Raw genomic sequence first — 20,776 nt, forward strand, 5'->3', positions numbered from 1 at the left:
CTAAATCCCATATGTCAAAACTGAAGGTCCTGTGTACAGCAAGTAAGACCCAGAAAAACTGAGTAATTAAATAAATTTTTTTAATTTAAAAAAATACACTGGTTCAACCAATATCTAGTATTTTAAGTCACTAAAAAAGGGGATTGCAGCTCAGCGGAAAACACTGCCTAGAGGTGGAACTTTGCATCTCCTTTTTTGGAAGGAGAATTAGTGTATCTTTGATTGTACAGGGGACAATGGGGTTCTGTTAGGTAGAAAGATATTATTTTCTGTATGCAAAAGTTAAATTAAGGGATCCCCTCACACCCATTAGAATAGCTATCGTGAAAAAAAAGTATAGAAAATAGCTGGTGTTGGTGAGGATGCAGAATAATTGGAAGCTTTGTGCAGTGTTGGTGGGAATGTAAAACAGGGAGCGAAATGGTGCCCCCCAAAAATTAGAAAGATCATGTGATCCAGCAATTCTGATTCTGGGTATTTCCCCAAGAGAATGGAAAGCAAGCTCTCGAACAGGTATTGGCAACCCAAATATGGAAGCAATCCAAGTGTCCAAGGACAGATGAATGGATAAACAGAATGTGGTCCATCCATACAGCGGAATGTGGTTCTGCCTTAAAGAGGAGAGACGTTCTGCCATTTGCTACCATGTGGATGAACCTCAAGCATGTGATGCTAAGTGAGATAAGCCAGTCACGAAAGGACAGATGCTGCACGACTCCACTCGTGTGAGGTCCCTAGAGTCGTCACATTCATGGTGGGGGCCAGGGGCTGGGGAAGGGGACGGGGAGTTCGTGTTTAATGGGCACAGAGTTCCAGTTTTACTAGATAAAGAGTTTTGGAGATGATGGAGGAGATGGCTGCTCAGCACCATGAATGTACTTAAGGCCACAGAGCTGTATGCTTAAAAATGGGGACTTCCCTGGTGGCCCAGGAGATAAGAATCTACCTGCCAAGTCAGGGGACATGGACAGGTTCAATCCCAGGTGCAGGACGATTCCACGTGCCACAACCACCGAGCCCACGCGCTGCAACTTCTGAAGCCCGCGTGCCTAACGCTTGGCGGCGACGAGAGGAGCAGCCACAAGGAGAAGCCTGCACACCATGACTGGAGCAAGCCCACGCAAAGCAGCAAAGACCCAGAACAGCCAAAGCTTTAAAAATTTACTTTAAAAAGCAATTAAAAATGGCAAGTTTTCTGTTAGATGCATTTTACCGTCATTTATTTAAAAAGATACTGGAATTTTATTTTTTTTTAATTTTTAATGACTTGAAATACACACACATACCAATCAGCATAATCTGTTCAGCTGGCTCAGGCCTCAGGGGGGAAATTCCAGATCAAACAGCTGTACAAGGAGCTATACAATTCTGAGTGTTATCTGGAAAACAGCTACTTCTGCCAGAAAGTTTCAGAAACATGGCCTCCCCCAAAGAGGAGACAACAGGGCACTCAGACTGGAGAACAACTCCCCGATTCTGCACTAGACCCACGGAAACTGTGACTAATTCCATGTGGGGATCAAGGCATATTTTTGTCTTGGGTGTCCACATGCACCAATAGCGGGCCCAGCGGAAATGCAGAAAGTGACCCCAGTGCTTAGTGCAATGCCATTCCTCGCCTGCCTCCCTCCTGGCCCCCCCAACTCAAGAGTGGGTTTACACCAGCACCCCACCACCACCCCGACTGCCAGCCTGTCCCCTCCCCTCAAATCACCCTCTCTGGGGCACCTGCAAACATCTTGCTATTGTCATGGTAACCCAAAGATGGAGGCTGCGGGCTGGTGAGCAGAGGACCAGATGGCTCAAAGCCAGGCAGAAGAGAATTCTGAAGAGTCTTTTCCTTCCTGTCCCACTTCCCCATCTCTGGGTAGTGCTTTCTGGGACCACCTCTGTGCTCCCCCCCCCTCAAGAAGTTAAACATAGTTAAAGGGGAGGGGTGGGCTGTGCTGGGCTGTCTGCCCCGCCCCACTGGGTCCTCCCTAGGGGACGCTGGACCAAGTGCTTCCCCAGTGTCTGCAACCACACCGGTGGGTGAGTGTCCAGGGTCCAGACCAGTAGTGACTGCTTCTCGCATCCTGTGGTCCCAGCCTTCCAGGTGTCCATGGTCCAGCCCCACCCACTTTCCTGTATGAAACCCCTCATTTCCCTGATCATGTGATGCCTGTTTCCTGATCCAACTCAGAGACAGAGAAACAGAGAGAGAAATGCTGCAGGGGACTGTTGATGTTCAGTCACTCAGTCATGTCTGACTCTTTGTGACCCCATGGACTGCAGCCCGCCAGGCTCCTCAGTCCATGGAATTTCCCAGGCAAGCATACTGGAGTGGGTTGCTATTTCCTTCTCTGGGGGATCTTCCCAATCCAGGTATCGAACTCACGTTTCCTGCATTGGCAGGTGGATTCTTTACCACTGCACCAACAGGGAAGTCGCAGCAAGGGACCTATAACTTAAAATAGGAAAAAGAAGCAGATCAACCCATGCACCTAGTTGGGTTCTGATTCACACACACAATCCTGTCAATAAATCAATAAATGCGGACACTGGATATTTGTTGATTTTAAGAAATTATCCTTCATGACTTTTAGAAATGATCATGATAGACTTTTAAAATGAAAATGGGGTCTTCTAAAGGTTTCCTTATTTTTCAATCCTGTGCTGAGGCCACAGATCAAATGACGTGATGACTGGGGTTTGTTCCCAGGATACAGGTGTGGAGGGAAGGGAGCAGGGCAATAGATGAGCAGAGGGGGACCAGAGCTGGTGTCAAGACTGGCCAAGGAGTTTGAGGCAGGCAAGCATGACGATGCTGAGGGTCCCCACAGGCTAGCCCACATTAAGGAGTCTGATGAGTGAGCAGAACGCACACTGGGACGGTGCAGAGGCTGTGGTACCAGCAAGGAGTCCGAGTGGGACACAGCACGGGCCTGCCCCAGGATAGTGGCCACACAAAGGGAGAGAAGTGGACACAGGTAGGAAATGTCTGGGCAGCAGGAAAGTGAGGAACTGGGCAGAGAGCCTCAAACTAGGAGGACAGGAGACAGCCAAGGCCCCACTCCCGGAACACCCCATCTCAGGTCCCAGGAGGGTGTTCTGCCCTGGGCTTGCGGGGGTCTGGAGGCCCCACTCAGCTCCCCAGCCTCATCATACACCCCTCCCCCTCCTGCCCTCCCACTTCCGTTTCCATTCTTCCACCACAGCAAATTCTTTCCAGCCTCAGGGCCTTTGCACCTGCTGTTCTTGATCCCACACTGTTCCTGTGAACTCCAGTGAGTAACTAGCTCCTCTCCTTCCCCTCCTCCAGCCTTGGCTAGAGCAGAAAGAGCCTCCAGCCTGGCCTTGATGAAAAGGCCTTTCTACCATTCTGCCCTAGCTTCCTATAGCTTTGTAACCAGTGGGTGGCTGTAACCACAAACTGGGTGCCCTAAGACAACACACACTTATTCTCTGTCTTTTTTTTTTGGCTACCATGGGGCCTATGGGATTGAACCCATGTCCAGTGCAGTGGGAGCACCAGGGACATCTCCACACATTTGTTCTCTTGTAGTTCTAGAGATCAGAAGCCTAAAATCAAAGTGTGGGCAGAGCTGGAGACCCTAGGGGACAATCCATTTCCCTGCCTCTTTCAGCCTCTAGAGGATAATGCATCCTTGCCCCGTGGCCACTTTTTCACACCCTTCAAACCTCGTTCTTTGCTCATCACGTCTCCTGCCTGATCTCATGTCTCCTGTCATCACATCTCACGCTGACCCTCCTGCCTCCCTCCTATGAGGACCCTTGAGATTACACAGGGCCCACCCAGATAACCCTGGGTGAGCGCCCCATGTCAGTATCCTTAGCTTCATCATATCTGCAAAGTCTCTTTTGCCACATAAGTTCCTCCAGTCTCAGGATCTGGGGATTAGGACATATGTCAGCATCTTCAGGGGGGCATTATCCAGACTACATCACACCTTGTCTTCTCCGCCCACATCATTTTCTACCACCACACCTGGTCACTATCCTACCTGCACTGGCTCCGGTCAGAATTCTTGGGCTCACGTGTTTCTGTTTATCACCTGCTCTTCTCTCCCTTCATGTCTGATTTCTCCACAGTTGTTTCCCCAACACCAACATTGTTGGTGTTCAGTAAAGATGTGTTGAATGAAGGTAAGAATGGATGGATGGAGGATGGATGGATAGATGATGGATGTATGGATGGATGGATGGATGGATGGTGGATGCATATATGGATAAATGATGGATGGGTGTCAGATGAATGATGGGTGGGTGGATGGATGGGTGATGGATGAATGAGTGATGGATGGGTGTCAGATGGATGATGGGTGGGTGGTTGATGGGTGATGGATGAATAAGTGATGGATGGGTGTCAGATGGATGATGGGTGGGTGGTTGATGGGTGATGGATGAATGAGTGATGGATGGGTGTCAGATGGATGATGGGTGGGTGGTTGATGGGTGATAGATGAATGAGTGATGGATGGGTGTCAGATGAATGATGGGTGGGTGGATGGATGGGTGATGGATGAATGAGTGATGGATGGGTGTCAGATGGATGATGGGTGGGTGGTTGATGGGTGATGGATGAATGAGTGATGGATGGGTGTCAGATGGATGATGGGTGGGTGGTTGATGGGTGATGGATGAATGAGTGATGGATGGGTGTCAGATGGATGATGGGTGGGTGGTTGATGGGTGATGGATGAATGAGTGATGGATGGGTGTCAGATGGATGATGGGTGGGTGGTTGATGGGTGATGGATGAATGAGTGATGGATGGGTGTCAGATGGATGATGGGTGGGTGGTTGATGGGTGATGGATGAATGAGTGATGGATGGATGTCAGATGGATGATGGGTGGGTGGTTGATGGGTGATGGATGAATGAGTGATGGATGGATGTCAGATGGATGATGGGTGGGTGGATGGGTGATGGATGAATGAGTGATGGATGGGTGTCAGATGGATGATGGGTGGGTGGCTGATGGGTGATGGATGAATGAGTGATGGATGGGTGTCAGATGGATGATGGGTGGGTGGTTGATGGGTGATGGATGAATGAGTGATGGATGGGTGTCAGATGGATGATGGGTGGGTGGATGGATGGGTGTCAGATGGATGATGGGTGGGTGGTTGATGGGTGATGGATGAATGAGTGATGGATGGGTGTCAGATGGATGATGGGTGGGTGGTTGATGGGTGATGGATGGGTGTCAGATGGATGATGGGTGGGTGGTTGATGGGTGATGGATGAATGAGTGATGGATGGGTGTCAGATGGATGATGGGTGGGTGGATGGGTGATGGATGAATGAGTGATGGATGGGTGTCAGATGGATGATGGGTGGGTGGTTGATGGGTGATGGATGAATGAGTGATGGATGGGTGTCAGATGGATGATGGGTGGGTGGATGGATGGGTGATGGATGAATGAGTGATGGATGGGTGTCAGATGGATGATGGGTGGGTGGTTGATGGGTGATGGATGAATGAGTGATGGATGGGTGTCAGATGGATGATGGGTGGGTGGTTGATGGGTGATGGATGAATGAGTGATGGATGGGTGTCAGATGGATGATGGGTGGGTGGATGGGTGATGGATGAATGAGTGATGGATGGATGTCAGATGGATGATGGGTGGGTGGCTGATGGGTGATGGATGAATGAGTGATGGATGGGTGTCAGATGGATGATGGGTGGGTGGCTGATGGGTGATGGATGAATGAGTGATGGATGGGTGTCAGATGGATGATGGGTGGGTGGATGGGTGATGGATGAATGAGTGATGGATGGATGTCAGATGGATGATGGGTGGGTGGCTGATGGGTGATGAATGGATGAACAGATAGGATGATGAATGCATGAGTGAACAAATGATTAGTCTTCCACATGTAGGACACAGGAGAATGCAGGTTTCTACAGAGATTCCCCACATGCACATTCCATCACAGTTGCTCCAGCTGGAGAAGGGGAGAGAGGCAGGAGGAAGTGTCCTCCTCTCTCTTCCCCATCAGGAAAACCAGCTAGATCTTGGAGAGACTTTTTCAATCTTGAGGGTTGAAACCAAAGGGCCTCAGGAACCAACCTGGGAGACCCAGCTCATGCACACATTTGCCTCATCTCCTAGAGGAGCTTAAAGAGAAGGGGGGGGGCCTGGACCCTAAAGAGCCAGCCTGTCACCACCAAGAGGGATGAGCACTGATACGTGAGTTCACAACATGTAAAAACCTTGAGAACTTTATACCACGTGAAAGAATCAAGACACAAAAGACCTGTGTGACTCTATTTCTACAAAATGTCCAGAATGGGTAAATTTACAGAGATTAGATGAGTGGTGACCAGGGCCTGGGGTGTGGGCGGCTGCGGAGACTGCTAACGAGTATGAGGTTCTTCTGTTCTTCTGAACATTGACAACAACCTTCTGTAATTAGACTGTGGTCACGGTTCACGACTCTGTGAATCCACTGAATCATCGACTTTAAAGAGGTGAACTGTCCGGTGACTGCAGCCATTAACTAAAAGACGCTTGCTCTTTGGAAAGAAAGTTATGACAAACCTAGACAGCATATTAAAAAGCACCGACATCACTTGGTCAACAAAGGTCCATACAGTCAAAGCTTTGGTTTTTCCAGTAGTCATGTACGGATGTAAGAGGTGGAACATAAAGAAGGCCGAATGACAAAGAATTATGCTTTCAAATTGTGGTGCTGGAGAAGACTCTTAAGAGTCCCTTGGCCTGCAAGGAGATCAAACCAGTCAATCCTAAAGGAAATCAACCCTGAACATTCATTGGAAGGACTGATGCTGAAGCCGAAGCTCCAATACTTGGGCTACCTGATGCCAAGAGCTGATTCATTGGAAAAGACCCTGATGCTGGGAAAGACTGAAGGCAAAAGAAGAGGGCAGCAGAGGATGAGATGGTTAGATGGCCTCATCGACTCAATGAACATGAATTTGAGCAAACCCTGGGAGACAGTGGAGGACAGAGGAGGCTGGCGTGCTGCAGTCCATGGGTCACAAAGAGTCAGACACGACTGAGCGACTGCACAACAACACTGGTGTGTGAAGTGTATCTGAAAAGACCTGTTGAGAAAAGAGAAGCACCAGCCTATCAGAGCTGGAGTGGAAGGTGGGGACAGGGCGTCTCAAATCCTACCGCCTTCCTCCACGGTACAACTGGGAAAGAGGCTCAGTTTCTCTTGGTTCATCAGAGGCAGGGCAGGACCAGAACGTGGGCCTCTGGAGCTCCCCTCCCAGCTGGACACCTCAGTGCCCAGCGCTGGAGTTGTAAATACAGAGAGCTACCGGGGTCCTAGCTCGGGCCCTGCCACTGCATGGGGGAGGGGTCCAGGAGCTACGCAGAGATGCTCCCTGGGTCTGCGTTTCCTCAGTTCTGGAATCTGGGCACCTTGCACACAGGGGTCTTTATCTGTTCCTTCCTCGGTGGATCCCCAGGTTTTAGAACAGTCCAGGCACATAGTAGCTGCTCAGTGAACGTGTGCTGCCCGAGCACGTCGAAAGGGCGGTGCTGTGAGGATGATATCATTCCACCCGGCTCAGAGGGCCATCATCATCACTGCCTTTGTCCCCTGAGTAGATGGGACAAAGGGCAGCAGAAAGGTGAGAACAGGACATGGAGGGCGAGATCCTGGGCCAGGAAGGGCCATTCAGAGCTGCCTGGCCTGGGGGCCTCATCCATGCCTCTGCCCTCCCTTCCTCCCCCTGGCCTCACCAGCCCCTGTTTACTCGGGCAGCTCGCGTCCTGCCCCAGGGCCTTTGCTCTTGCAGTTTCCTCTGCCGGAGACGCCTTCCTCCCCTTCTCACCTGAGTCACTCCTTCCCAACTTTCCCCGTGGGCTCCATCATCACCTCCTCCGAGAAGCCATCCTGATTTCGCTGGCGTGCCCAGCCCCAGTGCCCTCTGTCCGGCTGTGGTTTTACACGGGCCTGGGCCCTCTGATTCTGGTCTGCCTCCCAGCTTGACGGAAGCTCCCTCCAGCTCATCATCTCACAGCACAGTGCCTGGTGCCCGGCCAGTGCTCTGATGGGTGTGTGGACCTGCCTGGGGTCTCTGCACCTTCCCGGTGGACCCAGAGGGGCTGACCCCCTCATCCAAGGAGCATCTGGCAGTGAGGGACCACAGGAGGGCCCAGCAGAGGAGGTCTGCCTGCACCCTTGTAGGGGGCTAGGGCAGGCGTTAAACCTGAGGCCCACGGCACAGGACCACTAAAATGAAGTCCTGTTCTCCTGGGAGGGGCGGAGAACACTGGATGGCAGGGTGGTGGCTTGTTCGGAGTGTGAGGACAGAAGAGGAGGGTTGGAAGCGTCGGGACCATGTCTCAGTCTCCACGTGCCCAGCACTGGGCCAGTCATCTCCAAGTCACCCTAAGCCTCGCTGAAGGGGGAGGGGGATGAATGACACATGTTTCTGGGGTCACGGGCACCCTGATTCCCTCCTCATTGCAACTCCAGGAGTCATTATTTTTCCCAGGAGGCCCAGGGTCACCCAAGACTGGAGGCAGCCCGGGGAGCCCCACGTGCGGCCGGGGTTCCCTCCAGGCCCCTGGGGAGCCCAGCCTCCAGGCCGGAGGACGCTGGGGGGCAGTGGGACGCAGCACACCCAGGCAAAGGGTGGCTTTCCCATTTACAAGTGCCTCTGCTTACTTTTGAGAGAAACAGATTTCCATACCAAATAAGGCGGTGGACTTCAGAGCTGCTGCCCACTTCACACAATTCCTTTTAAGAGTCCAAACTCAATTACACTTGGAACTTGCCCGGGTTGGCCCCCCACCCCACCCCCTGGCCTCCGCGTGTAAACAAGCGGCCCAGCTGGGCCCCAGCTGGCCGGCCTGGGAGAGGAGGGGAGGGTCCCCAGCCTCTCCTCCCACTCCTCCTCGGGCGTGGCCGTCAACTGCAGCATCCTCGACTCCTCCCCGCCAACCCCTCCCTAAAAGCAGAGCACCCCCCCCCACCTCCCCGGAGGCCAGCCGGACCCAGTAGGGAACAATCCGCGCCCCCTCGGAAGTTCACACGGGGCAGGGACATCGTGCTCCTCTGGGCGTGGGGGTGCTGCAGGCCCAGGCCAGGTGCAGGCGAGCTTCGTGTCTGGGTTCTCTTTCCGAGGCCCGCCGAGGCAGCCCCCAGCCTGGGCACCGTATGTTCCGCAGAGGCTGTGCTCAGAATTCCCCCGGGCTCTCCGGGGCCATGAGAAAGTCGGTCCAGGGCAGCGGAGCCTTCCCTGGTGGCTGCCTGGGAAAGCCGCTCCTCACCCTCCCGCTCCTCAAGGCCACCCCCCTCTGGCCCCTGCGACGCCGCCCCCCACCCCCAGGCTTTGGCTTGGTGCCCCAGGACCCCGCGGGGGGCTCGCCCGGGGAGGGGGAGGCTGACTCATCCTCCCGCCGAACGGCGCACGCACCAGGCACCTCAGCCCCGCCAATTTCCCCGCTGGGTTCGGGCCCCAAGCAAGCGCTGTGATTTTCCACTTGCGCCATCTGATTGCTATTAGGGCTGGGGAAAGGGAATTCCTGGCTCCAGAAGCCCTCAGGGGGGCCCTGGGCAGATTCCGGGGTGGAAGCGGGTGTGGGGTACCACCTGGGTGGCTGTGCTGTACAGCCACCCGGTCGGCCTCTCCGCAGTCCCGGAGCTGCCCCACCCTGGAGCCCTCGCCCTGCTGCCTCCTTGGCTGCTCCGTTATCAGACCCTGGGTACAGGTGGGGACTCACTCCACCCCCCGCACCCCCACCCCGAGACCTGCACGCCCAGAGATCACCAGGGAGGGGCCAAGGGAAGGCACCGGGCAAGCGGAGAGCCTGGTGCTCTCTCTCCGCGTGCAGCGGGCAGCCCCTCGGAGCTGCAGATTCACAGCTGGACTCGGGCCGCAGTGCTCGGGCCAACGTGACGTCACCAGGCGGCGAGCTGAGTTCCCAGTGGGGCTCGGGGGAGTTGGGGGCGGGGGGGTCCTGAGCGGGGCATTCCTTCCCAAAGCCTCATCCCGGCTCGGCCCCTCCCCCTCCCCCTCCTCCCCGTCCCCGCCCCCTCCTGCCGGGCCTGGAATTGGGTTTGGGGCGGGTTACACTTCCAAAGCCGTCTCCTCCAGCAGGCAGGCAGGCAGGCGAGGCTCTCCTGCACTCCGAGCTCGCCTTTCCTGAGCCTCCGGGCAGTGCCCCGGGCTGGCCTGCCCGCCCGGGTGGTCCGGGACCAGAGGTGGGCATCGCGGGAGGAGCCCTCTGCCAAAGGGAGGCCTCCGAGGATCAGACCACAGCTGCAGGTAGTGCCACATGCCCGGGGCCCAGGGGAGGGCATCTCGGGAGCCAGGGCTGCAGGGTGAAGGCCCGGGCAGGGAAAGGGAGAGAGGTGGGCACCTTCGAGGCTGGCAGCCCCTGGAAATCGCATGGCCCAAAGCAGGAGCGCCCCGCCCCAGACCCCCAGACCAGTGCCGTCAGCATCTGAGGCCACAGGAGTTCCGAGGACACGGGGCCACTTGCGAGTCCCCTTCTTGTGCAGCAGGCCCTGGCACTCCGACCCCCAAGCCATCTGTCCTCTGCTTCCAGCTCCTGCTCTGTCCTCCGGAGGCGGGGGCTCCCCCTCCCCCCGTCCCCTACTCTCGCCAGCCTCCAGCCGTCCAAGTGAGTTTTCTGGAAGGGCAGGAAGGGAAACACCCAGCAGGCAGCATCCCACCGCTGTCACGCAGGCAGACTGCGCTTCCAGCAGCTCGGGGCCAGCCCTGGGGTGGACAGCGAGGAATAAGCCGCGGAGAAGGAGGCTATTCAGCCACGGAGGCTGGGCGGCTGCGTCCCACCTTCTCCCAGGCGGGCGGTGCCTAGTGGGGTGTTGGCGTTGGGCGAAGCTGTCTGTTCCTGAAGCATTCCGAAAGGTATCCCCTGTGTCCGGGGGCAGGGACAGCCGCAAGCCCACCCACAGCCGGCTCTGTCAGACCCAGCCCAGGCGGCAGCCCCCCCCCAGACAAGGAGACAAGGAGCTGGGAAGATGGAGAGCAGAACTGGAGGCTGCTGGCTCCCGCCAAGCCAGGCCTCCTGGAGCAAAGCCCTGCCTAGCCGGCCGGGCCAGGCTCAGAGCCCCAGAACCCCGGGCATGGTGGATGGAAGTGAGAGATGCGGGGCTTCCTGAGGCCAGGGGAGGCAGACAGGTGGCTGGAGGCCACCTGGGCTCCTGCTTTGAGGGGAGGGTCAGCAGTGAGCTGAACTGGCAGATTTTCTTTTGTCTGTGTTAGCCCAAGCTAGCCCTGTCATAGGCTGAATCCCAGCATGAGGAGCACACGCACTCACACGCATCCCTCATACATGTCACACACATGTCCTTCCACGGCCCACGTGGAGTTCAACTTGGCTCTCAGGTCCCTCCATAAGGGTGCAATAGCTTTTCAGCTGGCCCATGGCAGGGCGACAAGGGCTCAGACACACACAGTGACAGTCACCCCTCGAGTCAACACTCCGTGCCCAGCCCCATCGCAGGCAGGTCTCAGCCAGCAATCCTGGGGTTGGGGGGGGGCGGCATCTGTGTGCTGGAGTGGGGTGGGGGGCGTCTAGCCTGGCTGGAGGGGAACAGGGGAGACCCTCCAAGTCAGGACATCGAGCCTGGGGCCCAGGCCTCGGGGTGGTGTGGGTCTGGAAGGATAAGCAGAAGAGTAGGGACAGTGGAGGAAGAAGAGGGTGGAAGGGCGATTGCTCCGCGGGAAGACCGGCTGAGGCCGGCACTTTGAGGGCTGCAGGCACCCGGAGAGTTTCAACAAGTCCCAGCGTGTGAAGGAGGTTGAGATCTGTCCGTGGCAACGGGGACAGGGGTCCAACGAAAGTCAAGACCGCCACGGGGGCGGGGGTAGGGGGCACAGTTATAAGCACGCCTGCGACCCCTCCCCTGCCCGGCTCCTTCGCCATCTGCAGACCCACACTGGTCAGGCCTCACGAGCTGGCTCACGCAAAAGGGCTCCCACCCCGCGCGCAGCCATCGGCTGCAAGCCCCGCTGTCCGCGCCGGCCCCGCCCCCGGCCCCGCCGGTGGCCCCTCCAGGCGACCCCGCGCCCGGGGCTCCGGGAGGCCGGTGGTTAAAGAGGGCGGGCGGCTCGCGAGAACGGCCTCTCCGCGCAGCCAATGACCGGAGCCCGCCCGGGCCCGCCCTCCCGGCCCGGGGCGGAGGGGCGCGTGGTGGCCTCGACTGGCGGCGGCGGCCCAGGTTGGAATTCCGGGGGAGTCAGGAGGAGGAGGAGGAGGGACCCAGCGCCCCGCCGCCCGGCTGGGCCCCCCCGCAAGGCCCCTCCTCCACTCACAGCCTCAGTTTCCCGCCTGCACGGTGGGAGGGATGGGTGCTTGCAAAGTTGAGGCTGAGCTCAAGTTGGGGACCGCGGTCAATTCGAGTGAACTCGTGGCAAGTCCACCAATGAGCTATGCCCGGCCAGGATGGACAAGTCTCAGGCCACCCCTCGCTTCTCCCAGCCGCCCCCTCCCCAACCCGACCTGAAGGCCAGGCCGAGTGCAGCTGCTCCTCCTCCAACCTGGAGCTAGGGCCACCCCAGCGACTTCAGGGCTGGCCCCTCCAGCCTCCCGCCCCTTCAGCCCACCTAGGCTCTGCAGACACAAATCTGAAAAGCCGTAGTGTCCTCCCCGCCACCCTCCCAGGGAGGTGACCTCACCTCCCTGCCCTCATCACAGGGGGAGTGACTACACCTGCTTCCTCGCTGGTACCCAGGACCAGACAGGAGGACGGGTGTCCGCAAGCAGGCTCTCACTGACCCAGGGTTGATGGTGGGAGATGACTGCAATGCTGATGGTGACTGGGCTGCCCTCTCCTCCTCCAGGAAGTCTTCCTGGCTAGAAATGATCTTTTCTCTCCCCCGTTCCCTCCTGGGACTAACTGCCCGGAACCCCTGTCCCACCCCTGGCTGGACACACAGGTGGTGCCCAAGAAGTGTGTGCAGGTGAACAATCGTATCCCCAGATGCCGTCTGGCTCCAGAAATGTCCGACAGAGCTGGGAAGGAGAAGGACTTCTTCCCCAGGAGGTGCCACTAGGGTATCAGCAGGAGGGTGAATGAGGACCCCTCCCCCCAGGGAAGGAGGGGGCGGTGCACACGATGCCACCCGCTCTGGACTCAGCAGGAAGCCCCGTGCCTCCCACAAGGCCCTGCCTCTGGGGAACCAGGGGATGGTTCATGAACCTGCCCTCCAAGGGGACAGCCCTACGGGCCTGGGGAGGGGTCTACCCGGGCGTGGAGGACACCGCCCCCCTGATGCGACCCTTTCTGCCGTGCCCAGTGGGTTGTGCAGGCCGGTGAGCATCTCTGCGGAGCCCTGAGGAACGTGGACTGGCCACGCCTGGAGATGGCTGGAAACTGCTCCTGGGAGGCCCACCCCACCAACTGGAACAAGGCAAGTCGCTCCATCAGATCCGTACAGAGGGGGCTCCTCCGCCACGGTCTGCGGGATGGATGTGATGGGAGGGGCACACCACCCCGGTATGTCCTGCTCACACACACTCTGCCACGCAGAACCCATCCTCTAGCTCGGGACAGACAGGGCCCCTCTGGGCTGTGTGGCCTGGCACTGCTTACCAGGTTCTTGGATCCCCAGTGCCTTCATCACTGGACACCCTCAAATCCTGTCCTGTGTTACCAACCTCCAGAGGTCTCGTTCTCTCTTCCCTGTGGAGATGGGGCGGTCAGCTATTTCCCACGGCTAGGCCCTGCCAGGAGGCCCTACAAGGCTGGCTCCGAAGGGGCTCCGATGTCACATGCTCCGGGGGGCTCTGGCCCACCCTGCCAGTGTCACCCAGGGTCCGGTCGCCACGGCTTACCTCCCACATGCAGGCACCATCCTGCAGCTGAGACTCTGACAGTCCGTCAGGCTGACCTATCCCTTCTGCCCTTGCTCCTCCAGTCCCTACTCCTCTGAGGCCCTTGGAAACTCTGGAGTTCCTTTCTGAATCCTGGACAAGACCCTCTCAAGTTGGAAGGACCTCTTGAGTTTAGTGGGTACAACATTTGAGGAAACCAAGGCTCACACCAGTGTAGTGACTCAGTGGGGGTGAGTCCAGAGAACCGGCAGAGCTCGGACTCCTGCCCAGGACCTGAGCCCTAGCCCCAGGCACCTCCCCACCATGCCTGCAGCCCCCTCCTGCCTCCGATGGTGACCGCTGTGGGGTGGCCGCCATGGGAAGCAGAGATGCGACCAGCTCCGGAGTCTCCAGGAAGCCCCAGAGAAGAGGCAGAGCCCAGGGAGGGGACCAGGCTCCAGGCAGGCATTTTACAAGGTGGTATGTGGCCGGGATGGCAGCTCACGCCCAGTGACTCACCGGCCCTCCCGCTCTGACTCTGCAGAGAGGATTGCAGATTTTTTCCAGCCTGCGAGAGGCTCTGAGTGATCTGGTTTGTCAGCTGCAGGCCCTGCTGCCCAGGTCCCTTGGGCGCAGAGCTGGTCCTTCACAGACTCCTTTAGTCAGTGGTCTTCCAGATTATGCCTCTCCTCCCCAGCTAAGAGGAGGTTCTTCAGAACCACCAACAGGAAAGGCTGAGATTAGAGCAAGCTAAGGCGTTTGCCTTTTGGAAAAGTAGTACTGGACTGGAAAATCCCATGGATGGAGGAGCCCGGTAGGCTGCAGTCCATGGGGTCGCTAAGAGTCGAACACAACCGAACGACTTCACTTTCACTTTTCCCTTTCATGCACTGCAGAAGGAAATGGCAACCCACTCCAGTATTCTTGCTTGGAGAATCCCAGGGATGGCAGAACCTGGTGGGCTGCTGTCTATGGGGTCACACAGAGTTGGACACGACTAAAGCAACTTAGCAGTAGCAGCAGCAGCAAGGCGTTTGATGGGCTTCCCATGTGGTGCAGTGGTAAAGAATCTGCCGGCCAATACAAGAGATGCAGTTTCTATCCCTGGGCCGGGAAGATCCCTTGGAGGAGGAAATGGCAACCCACTCCAGTATTCTTGCCTGGAAAATCTCAGAGACAGAGGAGACATGGCGGGCTGCAGTCCATGGGATCGCAAAGAGTCAGGCATGACTGAGCACACACATGCACAGCACAAGGGGTTTGAGAGCTGACAGACAGACAGACAGACAGGTGTGGAGTCAGCAGTGAATGTATTTAGAGAACGTTGGGTAGTGGCTAGGACCCCCATGCCCTGAGCTCATGGGGTCAACCCAGAGTTTACCAGCACCCTCCAGTCCCTGCTTGCAGATGCCCCTTGACCAGAGCCAGGCCAAAAGTGCTCTCCCTTTGTTATGGGGTGTCAGGCCCAGAAAGCCATCTTTCAGGACCCAGCTTTCTGCCAGAGCTGGGAGGCCATCTGGAAAGCAGTAGAGTGGGCTTGATCTGACAACCTTGTGGCTTTTTGTTTGTTTGTTCATTTTGCTTTTGTTTTGGAGGGAGAGTCATGAGCAGTAGGAACTGATACCCAGGAGGTGTTTAGAGGGAGGCGAGGTTCAGGCTTTGTGGGAAAGAGTGCTGGGATGGATTAGTGATGTCTGCCGGCATATGGCAAGGGGAGTGATGGTGTTCTGGGCAGTCTCAGCCACTTGGGATGAGAGGTCAAAATAGATAGCCTGAGAACAGAATCCAGCATTTAGATGCATTGTGCTTGGCCCACACAGTGTTTTTTCTTTTAGATGTGAATGTTTAAAGATCGGGATAAAGAACATTTAAAGATCTAGGCTTCCTAGATGGCTCAGTGGTAAAGAATCCACCTGCCAGTGCAGGAGATGCAACAGATGCGGTTTGGATCCCTGGGTCAGGAAGATCCCCTGGAGTAGGAAATGGCAACCCACTCCAGTATTCTTGCCTGGAGAATCCCATGAACAGAGGAGCCTGGCAGGCTGCAGTCCATGGGGTCACAAAGAGTCGAACATGACTGAGCGCACACACAGAATTTACAGTCTCGAGTTCTGACTTCTCTGGGGAGTGGGGGAAAGATGATCCGTCACGAAGTCTGCCAGTGCCCCCTGGAGCCCCCCAGCTGGAGCAGGGCGGCTGCCTACTTGCTCAGGACAGGTGCCCTCTGCTTTGCCATCGCCCCCCCCACTCGCCGGTTTCTTGCATCTGGCCCACCTTCATGCATTTCTACTCCGGCCCAGACCCTGCAGCCAAGACTGACATTTAGCCAGTTGGACTCACACAGCCAGACCAAGTGTCAAACCACCGAAGTGCTCCCCCACGGCTCTGTAAATAGCCACTGCCTCCAGCATCTCCCCCTCGAGGGACCCCCTGGCCAGACCCAGTTTCCTCATGATCCAGAAAACCAAAGGGTCACCAAACCCAGCAGGGGACCACCCTGATTCCCCAGGTCTCTCTGATCCCACTGTGGGTCAAGGGTCACTTTTGGTAACTTGCAAGTGATTTTGCTCTTTTGAATAAATGTTTTCATGTTTTAGTAGAAAAATTGCAAGTTTTGTAAATTCGCATAAACCTTTATCGACTCTGTTAGCCTGTTGTCACTTGTACTTTCTATCTAGTATCTTTTTTAAAAACCTTTCATTTTGTGTCAGGGAATAGCCACAAACTAATGTGACAGTTTCAGGTGAACAGCGGAAAGGACTCAGCCATACGTATACATACGCACATACAAGTATCCGTTCTCCCCCGAGCTCCCCTCTCACCCAGGCTGCCCGCATAACACTGAGCAGAGTCCATGTGCTATATTGTCGGTTATACATTTTAAATACAGCAGTGTGTACATGTCCATGCCAAACTCCCTAACTATCCCTTCTCTCCCAGCAACCATTAGTTCATTCTTAAAGTCTGTGAGTCTCTTTCTGTTTTATAAGTGCATTGAAGATACTTTCTTTCCCAAAGCTACTTGAAAGTACATTACAGGGACTTCCCTGGTGATCCAGTGGCTAAGACTCCAAGCTCTCAATGCAGGGCGCCCAGGTTCGATCCCTGGTCAGGGGACTAGATCCCACATGCCGCAATTAAGAGATCGTATGTCACAGTTAAAGACGCCATATGCCACAAGAGTGGCGATCCTATGCACCACAACTAAGACTCAGCACAGCCAAATAAATATTTCAAAAGTTTTTAAAAAGAAAGTAAATTACAGACTCCAATGCCCTTTGCCCCCAAACAGCCTATGTCTTCTTAAGATCAAGGACCCTCCTATGTATTTTCTGTACTACGTTTTCAGTGCCTTACTGTTCAGAAAGTGCAACATGGGTCCAATACCATTATCTGGAGACATGGTTCGTATTCACTTTTCCCCAGTCATTCCCGTAATAGCCTCCACAGCGATGGCTAGACAAACAGTACAATCCAGGCTTACACCCTGCAATGATTGGTCACGCCACTTTAGTTTCCTTCAGTGTAGAAAGGCTCCTTGGTTTTCTTGCACAATATGGACATTTTCTGGGCAGTGGGATGTAGGGTCCCTTGATGAGGGACTGATTATTTTCACTGTTTTCACCATCACTCCGGTAGGCTGCCAGCTCTAGACTCAGGGGCACAGAGTGCTAGCACTGTGAGATCAGGGCTGTCTTCTGCTCCAGTTGGAGCCAATTAGTTGCTCCAAAGCCAAGTCTGTCATCAGGAGCAACACACCTGGAAGCAGATGTGGTTTGCGGTGGAGCCTAGCATACCTAGATTCGGGCGCAGGTTTGGGGGTGGAGCCCGCATGCGCGCATGCTCAGTCGCTCACCCGTGTCTGACTCTTTGCTACCCCATGAACTGTAGCCCGCCAGGCTCCTCTGTCCATGGGATTTCCCAGGCAAGAATCCTGGAGTGGGTTGCCATTTCCTTCTCTAGGGAACCTTCCCCACCCAGAGATCACACCTGGGTCTCCTGCATTGAAGGCAGATTCTGAGCCAGCAGGAAGGGGGGTGGAGCCTAGCACACCTGGATGCAGTGCGGGGGTTAGGATGGGACCAGCCAGCATCACTGCGTCTCCCCCTCCACATCTGCGCAGATGTGTCCCGGCGTGAGCGAGGCCCCGGAGCTCTACAGCCGTGGCTTCCTGACTATCGAGCAGATCACCATGCTGCCGCCGCCGGCCGTCATGAACTACATCTTCCTGCTCTTCTGTCTGTGCGGCCTGGTGGGCAACGGGCTGGTCCTCTGGTTTTTCGGCTTCTCCATCAAGAGGAGCCCCTTCTCTGTCTACTTCCTGCACCTGGCCAGCGCGGACGTCGGCTACCTCTTTAGTAAGGCCGTGTTCTCCATTCTGAACACGGGGGGCTTCCTGGGCCCCTTTGCCGACTACGTCCGCGCCGTGTCCCGCATCGTGGGGCTCTGCATGGTCCTCACCGGCGTCAGCCTCCTGCCAGCCATCAGCTCGGAGCGCTGCCTGTCGGTCATCTTTCCCACCTGGTATTGGCGCCGTCGGCCCAAGCGCCTGTCGGCCGTGGTGTGCTCGCTGCTCTGGGCCCTGTCGCTGCTGGTCACCTGCGTCCACAACTACTTCTGCGTGTTCCTGGGCCGCCAGGCGTCCGGGGCAGGCTGCAGGCACATGGACGCCTTCCTGGGCATCCTGCTCTTCCTGGTCTTCTGCCCGCTCATGGTGCTGCCCTGCCTGGCGCTCATCCTGCACGTGGAGTGCCGGGCCCGGCGGCGCCAGCGCTCAGCCAAGCTCAACCACGTCATCCTGGCCGTGGTCTCGGTGTTCCTCGTGTCCTCCATCTACCTGGGCATCGACTGGTTCCTCTTCTGGGTCTTCCAGATCCCAGCGCCCTTCCCGGAGTACGTCACCGACCTGTGCCTCTGCATCAACAGCTGCGCCAAGCCCGTGGTCTACTTCCTGGCCGGCAGGGACAAGTCGCAGCGCCTGTGGGAGCCCCTCAGGGTGGTCTTTCAGCGGGCCCTGCGGGACGGGGCAGAGCCGGGGGAGGCAGGAGGCGGCACACCCAACACGGTCACCCTGGAGATGCAATGTCCCTCAGGGAACGCCTCCTGAGAGGCCAGGCGCCTGCAGGCGAGGCGGGGCCCGCGTGACCTCCAGAGACCCTTGACAGAGGGACATGAGCTGGCAGCAGCCCTGGGGCCCAAGCGCAGGGAGAGAAAGCTGCTCCCGCCTGCGAGCCGCCTTCTCCCAGGGCATAGGCACTCCTGGGGAGGGGGGCAGCAAGACAGACAGCGCCCCACGACCCTGCCAGGCTCCCCCGGCCACCCGCTCCTTCCCTGAGCCGCGGTACAGAAGTCGCCCCCAGGCCATGGGCCGGGTGTGGGGCTCCTCCTGGCCCCAGGGTGGTCAGGAAGGGAGAGGAGGGCATCACTCAGCCCTGTCCACCTCCTGCCCTGTGAGGCAGCCCTCCCCGAGAATGACTCGGCCAGCACCATCGCCCATAGGGCCAGCAACTTCCTCCTGCCGTGAGGACACCTCCTGGCTCCGTTCTCTCCTCTTAAGGTGACCTTGTGAGCTGCGGGGGAGAGCTGCCCCTTAACCACCTCAGGGTCCCATCTTTCTGCAGATAACGTTCCCGCCTCTGGGGAGCCCTTGGGCGGCCCAAATAACGGGGCTTCTGTCCTGTCGAGTGGCTGGACGCAGAAAGGAGCTTCGGCCAGCTTGGTGACTCACTCTCTTTTCTGACTCCGTGCCGGCTGGTGCGTCTGAGCCACCGTCTGCCTGGCCCGCGGGGCTCCGGTGGGCCGTCTGAAAGTGGCGCTGGCTCTCCCTGGCCTCCCCAGCCCACCTGCAACCACGGTGGCCCAGCTTGGTCAACAGAGGTTTTAAAAAAGACAGCAAATGTGTATCAATAAACGTTTCCTATCTTGCACTGAGGAAGACTTCCTGCCCTCTGTCCTGTCTGTGGGCTTGTGCCCACACTGAGGACCCCACGGGCATCCGAGGCCCAGGTGGGCTGCCCTTCCGTGCTCCCTTCCCCACACAGCCTGCTCCGTACCCCAGGTCTCGTGCCCCGGCTCCTGGTGGGCCTGTCTACACCTCCAGTTGCTCCCTCTCCAGGGATGCTGTCCACTTCTCTGCTAGGGGGAGGGTGATCCCCACGCTACCCTCTGTTGGCTAAGCCCGGTGCCCTTTCCATCCACCCAAGGCCCCCCTGTTCCCTCTGGAAACTTAGCTTCCATCACACCTCCTGAGTTCCAGGCTCTGTGCCGGCTGATACAGCCGGGCCCGGGAAGAGCACACTATGTCCACACGGAGCCCCCCACCCCCCACCCCGGGGGCCGCGGCATCTTCTGCTGTATGCCCCTCCCGCCTTCCAGAACTGTCTGTCCTGAGGTCTCTGGAGCTGGGCTGGTGTCCCTGTGCCTGGCACCTCCTGACTTCCCAGTCAGAGCCTAGAGCCCCTCCCAGGAGACGGCCTCCACCCGGGCCGGCCGGCCAGCTCCCTGACCGCCCCTCGCCCGACAGCCCGTGGGAGACAACCATTTTGGATCCAACCTGGGACCCCTGCCCCTTTGTGGGAGGATCTGGGGAAACCGCTCACCGCACAGGCCCCAGGAAGAGACCAAGGGCAGAGGCATCGGGGACCCTTGGAGCAGAGCACCCCTCTTCTGTGGAGACGGGTGGGGGCGGGCAGGGCGGCCAATTGAGGGAACTGCCCTTCAAGGGAGCAGTTCCGCCTGGTGGCTGGCATTCTGCCAGCAGACCCTGAACGCCATCTGCCTCGCCCTGGCGATGCCAGAGCCCAGGCCGCAACACCCCCTCAGGCCGGCTGACCCCCAAGTACGTGGCCCCGAGGACTGGCCCCCTCAGGCCTCCACTCCCGAGCTCCCTGTTCTCACAGCCCTGGCCGCCTCTCCAGCAAGGCCCCTGCTGTGTGGCTCAGAGGCCAAGGTTCCAGGAGCTCTGGTGTTGGGGCCGGTGCCCACATGCCCTGTCCCAG

The 20,776-nt window shown here is 57.3% G+C and overlaps 1 protein-coding gene across 1 annotated transcript; it reads left to right on the top strand.

The window, feature by feature from the left end:
• The first annotated feature begins 10,082 nt into the window (after positions 1-10,082).
• On the top strand, positions 10,083-19,704 carry MRGPRF (MAS related GPR family member F). Its single transcript, XM_055580586.1, has 3 exons — positions 10,083-10,261; positions 13,262-13,375; positions 17,902-19,704. The coding sequence occupies exons 2-3, from the start codon at positions 13,328-13,330 to the stop codon at positions 18,883-18,885; spliced, it is 1,032 nt and encodes a 343-aa protein (XP_055436561.1). The 5' UTR covers positions 10,083-10,261; positions 13,262-13,327; the 3' UTR covers positions 18,886-19,704.
• Positions 19,705-20,776: the final 1,072 nt, after the last annotated feature.

This window comes from Bubalus kerabau, chromosome 5 (assembly GCF_029407905.1).
Source record: "Bubalus kerabau isolate K-KA32 ecotype Philippines breed swamp buffalo chromosome 5, PCC_UOA_SB_1v2, whole genome shotgun sequence".
Taxonomy (NCBI): Eukaryota; Metazoa; Chordata; class Mammalia; order Artiodactyla; family Bovidae; genus Bubalus; species Bubalus kerabau.

What these genes read in the sequence shown, in the direction of transcription:
- MRGPRF (XM_055580586.1), top strand. Translation starts at nt 13,328, where the DNA reads ATGGCTGGAAACTGCTCCTGGGAGGCCCACCCCACCAACTGGAACAAG. An exon ending in ACCCCACCAACTGGAACAAG is followed by an intron (nt 13,376 to 17,901) that starts GCAAGTCGCTCC and finishes ACATCTGCGCAG; the next exon opens with ATGTGTCCCGGCGTGAGCGA.